The following is a 12,961-nucleotide window of genomic DNA, read 5'->3' on the forward strand; positions in this document are numbered from 1 at the left end:
TTAGTCCCATAGAAAATGTCGGGGACTGTTTGGAACAGCGACTGGAACGTAGCACTCAACAAGCCCACAGTTGACAGCAACGCAGGATCTAAACATCAAGGAGTGGACTTAGTTCAGTCATCAACATCTTCGTTTCCGTTCTATCCAACATCTGGTCGAGTTGGGGTATCAATAGTACTTCGCCACTTTGCTCGGTCTGTCCACCTTTCTTCTTCTACAATTTGGTTCCTTAGCAGGTTTCTCCTCCTTAGCTCAGTACGTCAGCCATATCTGAAGAAAATTATGGACCCATTCCTTGTCGAACTGAGGACCCAAGCTACAGCCGGCGAAGAGCTCTTAGAATGAGGCTGTAATGGCTAAGTTGACACGATCTCTTAAGGTCGCCTTCTGGTGGTCAATGTTTTGTCTCCTATTGTGACCGTGACTCCGCACACCTTATATACTTTGTAACAGAGACGGGAAAGAGTGGCGTCTGTTGACTGACTGCCGTGTGGAAACTCCCCCCGGTCACTTAACGCCTCCCCTTGTCGCACCCACGTCCTTGCTCCGCACTCCAGAACAGAAACACGTGTCGGAGGTGCGGCGGCGCGCGCTAAGTGTCTTACGCGGAGGCGTGTTTGCGGTTGCAGATGAGGCCGTGGGGGCGGGCGAGCGGCGGCCGCCTCCGCCTCCAGTAGCCGCGGCAGGATGCGGCTGCTGCTGCTGCCGCCGCTGCTGCTGCTGCTGCCGGGACCCGCGCAGCGCGCCTCCGCCATCGACAGGTGTAAGTACGCAGTCGTCTCTCTACACTTTGTGGCGAATGCTGAAAATAATCACAGGTCCACCACAGGCTGTCAGGTTCTTTTATATATACACTCCTGGAAATTGAAATAAGAACACCGTGAATTCATTTTCCCAGGAAGGGGAAACTTTATTGACACATTCCTGGGGTCAGATACATCACATGATCACACTGACAGAACCACAGGCACATAGACACAGGCAACAGAGCATGCACAATGACGGCACTAGTACAGTGTATATCCACCTTTCGCAGCAATGCAGGCTGCTATTCTCCCATGGAGACGATCGTAGAGATGCTGGATGTAGTCCTGTGGAACGGCTTGCCATGCCATTTCCACCTGGCGCCTCAGTTGGACCAGCGTTCGTGCTGGACGTGCAGACCGCGTGAGACGACGCTTCATCCAGTCCCAAACATGCTCAATGGGGGACAGATCCGGAGATCTTGCTGGCCAGGGTAGTTGACTTACACCTTCTAGAGCACATTGGGTGGCACGGGATACATGCGGACGTGCATTGTCCTGTTGGAACAGCAAGTTCCCTTGCCGGTCTAGGAATGGTAGAACGATGGGTTCGATGACGGTTTGGATGTACCGTGCACTATTCAGTGTCCCCTCGACGATCACCAGTGGTGTACGGCCAGTGTAGGAGATCGCTCCCCACACCATGATGCCGGGTGTTGGCCCTGTGTGCCTCGGTCGTATGCAGTCCTGATTGTGGCGCTCACCTGCACGGCGCCAAACACGCATACGACCATCATTGGCACCAAGGCAGAAGCGACTCTCATCGCTGAAGACGACACGTCTCCATTCGTCCCTCCATTCACGCCTGTCGCGACACCACTGGAGGCGGGCTGCACGATGTTGGGGCGTGAGCGGAAGACGGCCTAACGGTGTGCGGGACCGTAGCCCAGCTTCATGGAGACGGTTGCGAATGGTCCTCGCCGATACCCCAGGAGCAACAGTGTCCCTAATTTGCTGGGAAGTGGCGGTGCGGTCCCCTACGGCACTGCGTAGGATCCTACAGTCTTGGCGTGCATCCGTGCGTCGCTGCGGTCCGGTCCCAGGTCGACGGGCACGTGCACCTTCCGCCGACCACTGGCGACAACATCGATGTACTGTGGAGACCTCACGCCCCACGTGTTGAGCAATTCGGCGATACGTCCACCCGGCCTCACGCATGCCCACTATACGCCCTCGCTCAAAGTCCGTCAACTGCACATACGGTTCACGTCCACGCTGTCGCGGCATGCTACCAGTGTTAAAGACTGCGATGGAGATCCGTATGCCACGGCAAACTGGCTGACACTGACGGCGGCGGTGCACAAATGCTGCGCAGCTAGCGCCATTCGACGGCCAACACCGCGGTTCCTGGTGTGTCCACTGTGCCGTGCGTGTGATCATTGCTTGTACAGCCCTCTCGCAGTGTCCGGAGCAAGTATGGTGGGTCTGACACACCGGTGTCAATGTGTTCTTTTTTCCATTTCCAGGAGTGTATAATGCGCATTCAGTTGCTAAAATAGAAACTTTTTTCCCCCGACAGTAGGTTGCTTTCATTCAGGGTTCCAATATACCATATCATTCCTTACTCTTTTGGCTACAGAACCCTATTTTTCAACACAATGTCCGTTCAATGCGACGGCCTTAGACCACCTTCCAGGGAGGGCCTGCAGGCCTGCATGGTACCACTCTACAGGTCGACGTCGGAACCAACGTCTTACAGTATCGCTGGATTCCACATCATCCACGTACTGCTTCGCACGGAGTGCATGCTTCATTCGGCTAAACACATCGTCCTTCGTTTCTCTTGATGGTCTTCTGTTAGGCGGACCCAGCGGACACAAATCTTCGATTACACCTGTCGGTGGTCGAGTGTGTCAGCACTCCAACAGAGACGTCAAACTGTGTAGCGAAGTGTTTGATTGTGGTTCGTCGATCACCTCGAATAAGGGTGTCAGTACGTTCAAACATTGCAGGAGTCAGAGCTGTGTGCGGGAGACCGGAGAGGTTTGGGCAACCTTCTCGCTATGATGTTAGACACCTCGCCCAACTACTTATCGTGCTTTTGTTCACTGCCAGAACTCCACAGGCGTTCTGCAAGGGCCTCCAAATATCCGCAGTTTATTGCTGTTTCCTCAAAAGATACTCAACAACAGCTCTCTGAGCGGACCTCCGTTACAGAAGCCATTTTGAAGGCTGTGTATAACGTTGTCACCTAACACAGCTTCATGAAACTGTAGGTACTCAAGGGGGTTTTCATTCGAAATTGTTCGAGAAAAAAGTGTGTTGCTCTGATTATTGAACGCCACTTGTGTGTTTCTAAACTTTAATGGCCAATTCAGATCTGTGCTCACTCCAAAATGCAGTTGCATGTGTTGTCACTTTACAGAACTACTCTAAATGGTCAGTCTTTGGAGCACCTTAACCGTCTTCCATTGCGACACAGAAGTCTGAAAATTTGCTCAAAGGTGGCTGCAATCATTCTCTGTAATGATACAAAAGCGTAGCGCCCTGTGACGTCACCCCCGCGCTCGGAGACGATTGAAACCTGTCGGACCATCAAAATAAAGGCAAGAGGTGAGAAGTTAATGTGATGTGTGAGGTGGTTTTATGCTGTCACAACGACACCACATTTCACCAAAAGTCTACGCATAGCCACCATGGACGTGTGACACGATGAAAAGGTCATCACAACCTTCTTAGACACGTTTAAGCCCTTTTTCCGACGGTCTTGCGATGGAGGTCACAACCGCGAGGTGCAGCGTCGACATTACGCTGTGTTCTTATGTGCGTTTCAGACACACAGCTGCTCAGTGTAGAGACGTTAAGGCCCCACAGGGTGGCATAAAAGGCGTCAGTGGAACCATCGTCCCCTTGCGGGGAATCTACATCTACATCTACAATTATAGTCCGCAAGCCACCCAACGGTGTGTGCCGGTGGGCACTTTACGTGCCACTGTCATTACCTCCTGTTCCAGTCGCGTATGGTTCGCGGGAAGAACGAATGCCGGGAAGCCTCTATGGGCGCCCGAATCTATCTAATTTTACATTCGTGACCTCCTCTGGAGGGGGAAGCAATATATTCGATACGTCATCCAGATTCGTCCCCATACATTATGCGGTCGGAAACGACAGTTCAAAGTGCGACGGGCAATAGGATAACGATCTTGGCAATCTTTGACCCTGCTCCCCGGACGATTCAAAATTTCTTTAAGAACACCGTGTGCCTGCAGTTCCTTTGAACATGATCGCTCCCCTCCTTGACTGTAGCACGACCGCAGTTTTTGCTGAGGTCTATTGAGTGGAAGCACTAGGGACCGTTCAAAACCAATCGACAAAATTTGAACGTGATCCGAAACAACAAAGGGTTATGATTGTTCATTCCTCCTGTTCCGTTCTCTACAATAGCGTACACTGATATACACGTATACGTGACCAAAACGGCAAAGGGTCCCGCACCCCTGTCACACCCCCGCAACACCCTCGATGCCCTCCGCGCATCGTAGTTGAGAAGTTTAAAAATGTACCTATACAGAGAGAGGCATTCACTGATTTCGAGACGCTAACGTGACAGGCAACCATTTCGAGCTGTGTTGTTCTGAAGGTGGCTTGCTCGCACTCATAATCGTTGCAGCATCGTCACAGGACCAAACACGTATAGGCAAATTTTTTGAATGATGCTGCCGCCATTTGACTGTAATAATTTTTATTTTATTGTTATACAATCCAGATATCGGCTGTGGGTCGTTTTCAAGTACAAAAAGTCACCTATATGTGCCTGAAAATGGTCCAAGGCCGAAGTTCGGATGCATAACAACAAAATAAAAATTATGACAGTCAAATGGCGGCAGCATAATTCGATAAATTTACCGTGACTCCAGCCAGAGTAAAAATTTTCAAGTTTAGGTAAAGTATGGCAGAAATTACGACAACACACATCAACAACCATTAACAGTAATTTACTGAGAGAGGTTATACATTAAGTAACAAGTGTGAAGTGGATGTGTGACAGAGTTACTAGCACTGATGCGTCTGTGAAAACGTGTCAAATCCTGAACCCAGTGAATTATGATTAACATAATCAGCAAAATGGTTCAAATGGCTCTGAGCACTATGGGACTTAACTTCTATGGTCATCAGTCCCCTAGAACTTAGAACTACTTAAACCTAACTAACCTAAGGACATCACACACATCCATGCCCGAGGCAGGATTCGAACCTGCGACCGTAGCAGCCCCGTGGTTCCGGACTGCGCGCCTAGAACCACTAGACCACCGCGGCCGGCTCATAATCAGCAGATTGTCAAGTTGAGCACTTCTGGCCGGTGACTGTGGAGAAATCCGCATGGTGCCTTGAGGCACCATGTGGATGCTGTCGGACTACTCGTAACTGTTGGTAGACTCTGAGCGTAGCCATGCGTCCAGTTACATCAGCGTCTGGTTGATGGAAGTTCACTTTCGAACTAATGTTTTAGCGTTACATAAGTCGGAAGTATAACCTAGTAGATGTTCTGTTTGTTGTGGATTGGCAAGACAGCCAACCCACTATGAGAGGAAGCCGAAAGGCACGCGTTTTAGCTCACGCAGGCTGGCGTGAGGTCTGGAACAGGTCAAGGAAATGAGACTAACAAAAAACGTACGTAGCTGCTGGAATACTTAACTTTAATCCATAACTGATGAACATCGCTCTTGACGGTACATGTTTTACAGCATCAATAGTAACTGGTAATGGCGCCTTGCTAGGTCGTAGCAAATGACGTAACTGAAGGCTATGCTAACTATCGCCTCGGCAAATGAGAGCGTATTTTGTCAGTGAACCATCGCTAGCAAAGTCGGCTGTACAACTGGCGCGAGTGCTAGGAAGTCTCTCTAGACCTGCCCTGTGGTGGCGCTCGGTCTGCAATCACTGATAGTGGCGACACGCGGGTCCGACGTATACTAACGGACCGCGGCCGATTTAAAGGCTACCACCTAGCAAGTGTGGTGTCTGGCGGTGATACCACAGTGTTAGCTTTGTATGATGTCTGATCCTGTGTGCCCTCACCAACGAAGCTATCTGGAGAGTGACCTATAAAGACTCGAAGACAGCCGCTAATCATACGAACCGCATTATGAAAAAATCGCGGCACAGTGAAGCTATTTTGGACAATTCATTAGAGTTAATGATCACGTCATTAAACCAAAGACACTGGCGGTGTTTCTTCAAGCGTCTGTGCTAGCGAGAGGAACAATGTCAGACTTTCTTCCATTGTCACAACAAAAGTGAAGTATAGACGAAACCAGTTGAATGTTTGCACTCACTCCGTCTACAGGCCACAAGCGGCCCATCGGGACCATTCGACCGCCGTGTCATCCTCAGCTGAGGATGCGTATAGGAGGGGCGCGTGGTCAGCACACTGCTCTCCCGGTCGTTATGATGGTTTTCTGTGACCGGAGCCGCTATTATTCGGTCGAGTAGCTCCTCAATTGGCATCACGAGGCTGAGTGCACTCCGAAAAATGGCAACAGCGCATGGCGGCCCAGACGGTGACCCACCCAAGTACCGGCCACGCCCGACAGTGCTTAACTTCGGTGATCTGACGGGAATCGGTGTATCCACTGCTGCAAGGCCGTTGGCAGTTGAATGTTTGGCTGTGTACTTTAAATAACTGCATAGCAAAATTATATTTTGTAAGTTTCGGCTGTCAAGAAGAAGGCACTGTTAGCAACAAGGTACGAGTGAAGATCATCTCAGGAACTCTACTGTTGAAACAGAAATCTCTACATTTACAATATATTCTGATGAGCCAAAACATTATCGCAGCCTGCTTAATAGCTTGTTTATCCGTCTTTGGAACGAAAGACATCACTAATTCTGCGTATCAGGGATCCGACAGTTTGTTGGTAGGTTTGTGGAGGTATGTGGCGTTAGATGTCTAAGCACAGGTCATGTAATTCGCGTAAGTAATGGGCCGGTGATTTGCGTACGCGCTGATGGCGCCCGATAGCGACCCAGACGGGTTCTATAGGATTTACATCAGGCGAAATTGGTCGCCGAGGCATCAACGTTAGTTCACTACAAAGCTCCTCAAACTGCTGTAGCACGGTTCTGGCTCCGAGAGACGGATGGTTATACGGCTGAAAGATGACATCGCCGTCGGGAAAGACATCAAGCATGAAGGGGTGCAGGTGGTTTCGTAGCTGTCAGCTTGTCTTCGATTACTACCACAGGTCCCATGCAAGCGCATTAGAATATCTCCCATAACATAATACTGTTCCTACCATCCTTCGTTGGTGGCGCGCTGCACGTTCCGAGCTTCCGTCCAACTCAAAGACGGCGTCTGTGGAGACGACTAGCGACCTAGTGTAGCAAAAATGTAATTCAGCCGAAGGGCTGAACGTTTACACTGATAGACCGTCGAATCCCGATGGGGCCGTGCCCACTCCAATCGTAATTGATGATGTCGATGTGTCAACATGTGTAAACGTAGGGGTAGTCTGCTCCGGATCTCCACGTTCAACAATGTACGAGGTACGGCGTGCTCCAAAACACTTTTTCATCCATCAACACGACGCTCTTTCGGCAGAGATGCCACAGATCACCGTCAATATTATTTCACAGAGCAGACAAGCCTCCGAACCCAACGTTCTTGAAGTGTTATGGACATTCAACCATTTAGCGGCTAGTGGTAGTTTCTGTCCTTCTACAACTTTCTTTAGATACTCACGACAGTATCACATTAAAATTCGACCAACCTCGCCGTTTTCTACGTGATAACAATCAGCCCCTTGTCAAAGCCGGTTATCTCAGTGGTTTCCGCGTTTCCAGCCCGTATCTTCGCTTGGGTGATCCCCCGTCCATGTCTGCTCCGCTTACATAATTTTGTTACCGCGTTGGGCGCCCGCAATGCTACCAGGCGACGTCCGACGTCGCGGTGTTCAGTGGTCAACAGGTTTCGTCTTATCAGTGTGATTGCTGCATTATGGACGCAGTGTATTTTGTATAGTTCTACTCGTGTGGTACAAACCTGTTATTTAACGCGATTAAAACCCATAAACTGTTTGCTGTATAGGCTGTGGCTGGGTTTTAGTATTCTCAGGTCTCTTACTACTGTGGTTGGCTGGGGATTGTTGGCTAAAATGTGGTCAACAAATGTGCTATGGGAGCTGTTGCTTTTTGGGGCTTTGAAATGTTCTGAGTATCTTGTTTTGAAGTTTCTGCATGTTTGTCCCATTGTAACCTCCCCACAAAAATTTAAAAGACAATATTTAATAGAAATGGGAGCCAAACGTAACCTCCCTGCAATGAAATGTACTGACAAAGGCAATAAAAATGTGAAATTCGCAATCTGATTCAGGTGTAAGCTGTCACGAAAATAATGAAAAACAATTCAATGCTAATGAGACTTCAGTTACAATGTAAACTCAATTAAACCGAAATATCGGTCTTTGGCCCTGTGCAAAAATTCAGAATTAATTTCTTACCTCAGTATAACTGCATGTCAAATTTCAGCTCTTATTGTTGGCCACGGCTTGGAGGAAATGCATTGCAAATAATATTTTTTTTTTTTTTTGAAATTCAACTGAAACTTTACTTTAAAGGAAATGGAAGGAAATCGTTGGTTCAATTAAATGCTTCATTTGTAAAAAACTGCTTTGAAATCAAAATTATTATTGGGGCGATTATTGCACAAATTAGTTACAATTAATTTACATTATTACCTAAGGGCATTGCTGATTCATTACCTTGTTTAAAAAATAATATACCTCGTCCTAAATCTTGACCAGAATGGCATGTCGACGCCCGCCGACTCCTCACACACAACTGCACTCGACTGCTACTACCGACATACTGCGCTGCTCACAGACTGCCCACTGACAGACTGCTCGCAACTGTACTGCACGACTACTACCGACCGACTACTGGACGCAACTGAACTGAGCTACTGCTACCGACAGAGCGCACTGCACGACGACTACTGACAGAGTACTGCTCGTAACACTCGCGCGGTCAAGCGCAGACTAACCACGATAAATGACTCTCTGGTCAAAGATTTTATCATGCCTCACCATCGCTGCTACGTTACATACGTGTTTCATAACCCTCCACTGGGGGGGGCAAAAATTTGGCAGCGATGGTGAGTCATTTGGACTTGCCATCGCAAGAAATTTTTACAATTTACAGAATATTCAAATGTAGTACATAAATTAAATGTTGTGCACATGCACTGAGTACAAAACACTTCAGACAAAGACAAGATATGAGTACAAAACATAGTAGCAAATCAGAAAAATGTATATACAAATTATTTGACAGATAACAGAGTGCATACGCACTGAAAAAATTCTGTAGCATTTTCAGAACAAATAAACAGAATGGCAGAAAATCATGTTGACAAGTGACATGAGTGTACTTAATGAACATATCAGGAAATCATAAAAGGTATACAGAATGAGTACAAATCATATTGAAAAATGAGAAAAATGCACAGGCACTGAAGTTCAGTAGAAAACATATTAACGCATAACATAAGTGCACATGCACTGTAGTTCAGAACATATCATCAAATTAAAAATGTATATACAATATAAAAGACAAGAGTGCACATATACTGTACTTCAGAACAAATCGAAAAAATGTCTTTAGCATTTTCACAACAAATAAACATAATGGCAAAAAAATCATGTCGACAAGTGACATAAGTGTACTCGCACTGGAGTTCAGCGAATCGAAAAAATGTATAACCCATGAACAAAAATGATGTTGGCAAAAAATGATTTTCACTATTAGGATAGGAAAGGGAAGGATTGCATCATGGTTGTAGCACTTTAGATCGCACACAGCTGTTCTGAAAGTCCATATCTTTCCACAGAAGTACAACACCAAGTGACACAATTTGAAGTTCTTTTCCCATCAGAATTTATCAGCGTAGCCAAGACACTGAACTGTCGTAGTAATGTTCCACGTTTTCATTTTGGCAGTACACTAGGTACACCAAACAGTGCGACCATAATAACGTCTTCATCGCTCACGGTGGTGGACAGCATGTCGTGTCAACACCACGCTCTTACAAGGCACACCAACGTAGAATTAGTGCAAAAACCAAATATAGTGCTCCATGATCAGGAGGATGGACAGGACAAATCGACATTCCAGTAATTCAGGGTAGTTAGCTCATAAGGTGAACGACATTAAGTCACATAATATTGAGAATTACAGTAGTAGTTTGCGGCATTCATAGCCTAGTTATTGAACATTTCTGTACCATGTCTTTAGTATTACAGAGTAATGTTCATAAAATTAAATTATTGGCATCATGGGTAATCGTATTACAATAAACAGTGGCAGTCCTTGGCCAGTTACAAAGCATATTTAGTATGACAAAATAATGTTCATCAGACGTCTTAATTGAAAAGGAGAGTCAATTATTGGCCTAGCATTAACATAATACATTGAGTGATACAAATTATTGGCACTCATTGGCCATTTACCAAAATATGAAAAGTCAACATTGAAAACAAGAGCTAATTAATGGCATAACTAATAACATAATTCATTTAGTGACATTAATTATTCGCACTCAGTGGCCAGTAATAGAACACGAAAAATCATCATTGAAAACAGGAGCTAATTAATGGCATAATTAATAATGTAATTCATTAAGTGACACTAATTATTGGCACTCAGTGGCCAGTTATTATAACATGAAAAGTGATAATTGAAAACAGGAGCTAATTGATGACATAATTAATATATAAATCATTAAGTGACACTAATTATTGGCACTCAGTGGCCATCAAGTATTGAATAGAATAAAACATTGTTCATCATTCAGTATTATTCAGATCATTAAGAAGTCGTTATTAAAAAATCAGCTAATTACAATCATAGCATTAATAATCATGGGCATTATAAGTAGTCTCATTACAATAAACAGTGGCAGTTATTAGCCAGTTACAAAGCATTAATTTATATATGTATTTTTTTTGTCTCATTAAGAAGTCATTACTCAAGTGACATACTATTCAGAGCTAATCAGTATTATTCAGAATTATCATAAACTAGTGACATTATGTGGGACTGGTAATACATTTTTTTTGTTAGCAATGCATTGCGTTGGGATCGATAATTAATTGCTGAGGCATAACAATATTTGCTTTTGACCTATTGCTGCAAATGTGGATAGGTAACGTCATTCGTCATGAGTCAGCTGTAGCAAGGTTATGTAACAAGGCAGTATATGTGATTACATTTATAAATGATAGACACAAATGGGTAAAAAAATAAAAATGCAAGTACTAGAACAGGTATAATAAGTAACAGGTTTAGTAAGTATCATGAAAAGCTTCTCCTGGAAAAAAAAATACAAAATGGATTATTGAGCTGAAAGAAGAAACGCATACTATGCTGAAAAGTAGTGAACTTCGAATTAACAGGTAGTGAAATGTGTATAAAAATGTGTTCCATAGCTGTCCTTTCCAAAACTTTCCGTCATCCTACTATGCAATATAACACCTGCTGTCAAAGCAAACTGCAATAAATACTTAAATAACTACATAGCATAAATACATAACTTCAACATTATCCTCATCTGTAAAGAAAAAAACTTCAATATCAATCACTTCATTATCCATATTATCATAACTTCATTATTATCATCACCTATAAAGAAAAACTTCATTATTCATAACAGCATATCCTTCATCATTATTCATCAGCATTCATTATCATCTGCAAAATAAATCACTTCATTACTCATTACACAACTATTCCTTATCTCTAGCATATTTCATCACTAAAACTAAGATGTGTAGTTCTGTCTGACAGCCTGCATCAATCACCATGTATTCTGAAAGAAAAAATTAGTTAAGACTGCTATTCTACGATGAGTATAGTATATTCTTGTTAATGCTTGTTAATCCTGATCCATTTACTCTTCCTCATGAAGTTATTGCATCTTCTTTCGTTTATTCCGTAGGTGAAATTCCCATTTCTGTTGAATTTATTTCTTACACGCATCATTTCTTTCTGAAATTGATGAACAGAGATTAATGTCTTGCATTTAAATCATATACCCACTAAATAATGACTGGTTTATGGTGACATAATTAACCATACAGCATAACATGACAGAAAACGTAATATGTCAAAGACATTGACAGTGTTCAGAGGCAAAATGTACACAGAATAATACAATGCAGCAGCAAAAAGAAAAATGTAAAACAGTCACGATGTTGAGATATCATAGGGCAAAAAATGTCAAAGTCAACTGGTGTGTGTTATATCTTAACTATTTCATAGTGCATACAAACAACTTGAATACAATCATATACACAAAAAAATGGAAAATCTGCATGGTCTAATGTGTAACGACAAGAAAAGCGACCTGCTAACCTTACCTTGTCGGGCACTTGCAAAAAAAAAAAAAAAAAAAAAAAAAAAAAAAAAAAAAAAAAAAAATACGATAATCATCAGTAATTAGTCACGTGAATATAATTGCATAAGTAAATATCATCATAGTGTGTTGAATCATACAGTGTCTTCATTCAATAAAGGGTTTAATATTTGACCAATGGTGGTTGCCTTTCGATTTTCTGGTTCTCAAAGTTTCGACGTGTACAACATTGGGGTGAGGGATGCTGCGAATCCGATATGGACTTGCGTATAGAAGTTCAAATTTACTGCACTTACCTTTTATTTTGCTGGATAAATAGTGTGTACGCACTAATATCTTCTGTCCAACGTGAAAGTCGCGGGGTGTACAAACCTGTTTTTGCTGTCTTCTCCGGCGCTCTGCGGCACGTTTGATGTTGTTCAGCGCAATGTCAATTATTTCGTGGTGTCTTAGTCGACGACATTTAGGGAAGTTTACTAATTCTTTAATTTTGTTTGGTAGTTCAACGTTTTTCAGTATAACAGACGGAGATAGCATAGTGGATTCATTTGGAACGGAATTAATTACATCTTGGAATGAGAGTATGTGTGTATCCCAATCAATATGTCTTTTGTGGCAGTATATTTGGCACAGCTTACCAATTTCTTTCATTAACCGTTCACAAGGGTTCGAAGAAGCATGGTACTTGGATATATAAATCGGAGAAATGTTTCTAGCTCGTAACATGCGTGTCCATGTAGTTTGCTGTAAAAGAATTTTGCGTAGTTGCGTGCGTTCGTCGTCTGTATTTGCACTGCTTTGTTTAACT

The 12,961-nt window shown here is 44.0% G+C and overlaps 1 protein-coding gene across 1 annotated transcript in view; it reads left to right on the top strand.

Annotated features, from left to right (window-relative positions):
• The first annotated feature begins 687 nt into the window (after positions 1-687).
• LOC124796183 (discoidin domain-containing receptor 2-like) overlaps positions 688-12,961 on the top strand; it is a 136,072-nt gene continuing 123,798 nt past the window's right edge. Inside the window, exon 1 of the mRNA XM_047260273.1 lies at positions 688-763. Within this exon, the coding sequence (XP_047116229.1) occupies positions 688-763 (76 nt within the window). The remainder of the gene's footprint in view (positions 764-12,961) is intronic.

This window comes from Schistocerca piceifrons, chromosome 4 (genome assembly GCF_021461385.2).
Source record: "Schistocerca piceifrons isolate TAMUIC-IGC-003096 chromosome 4, iqSchPice1.1, whole genome shotgun sequence".
Classification (NCBI taxonomy): Eukaryota; Metazoa; Arthropoda; class Insecta; order Orthoptera; family Acrididae; genus Schistocerca; species Schistocerca piceifrons.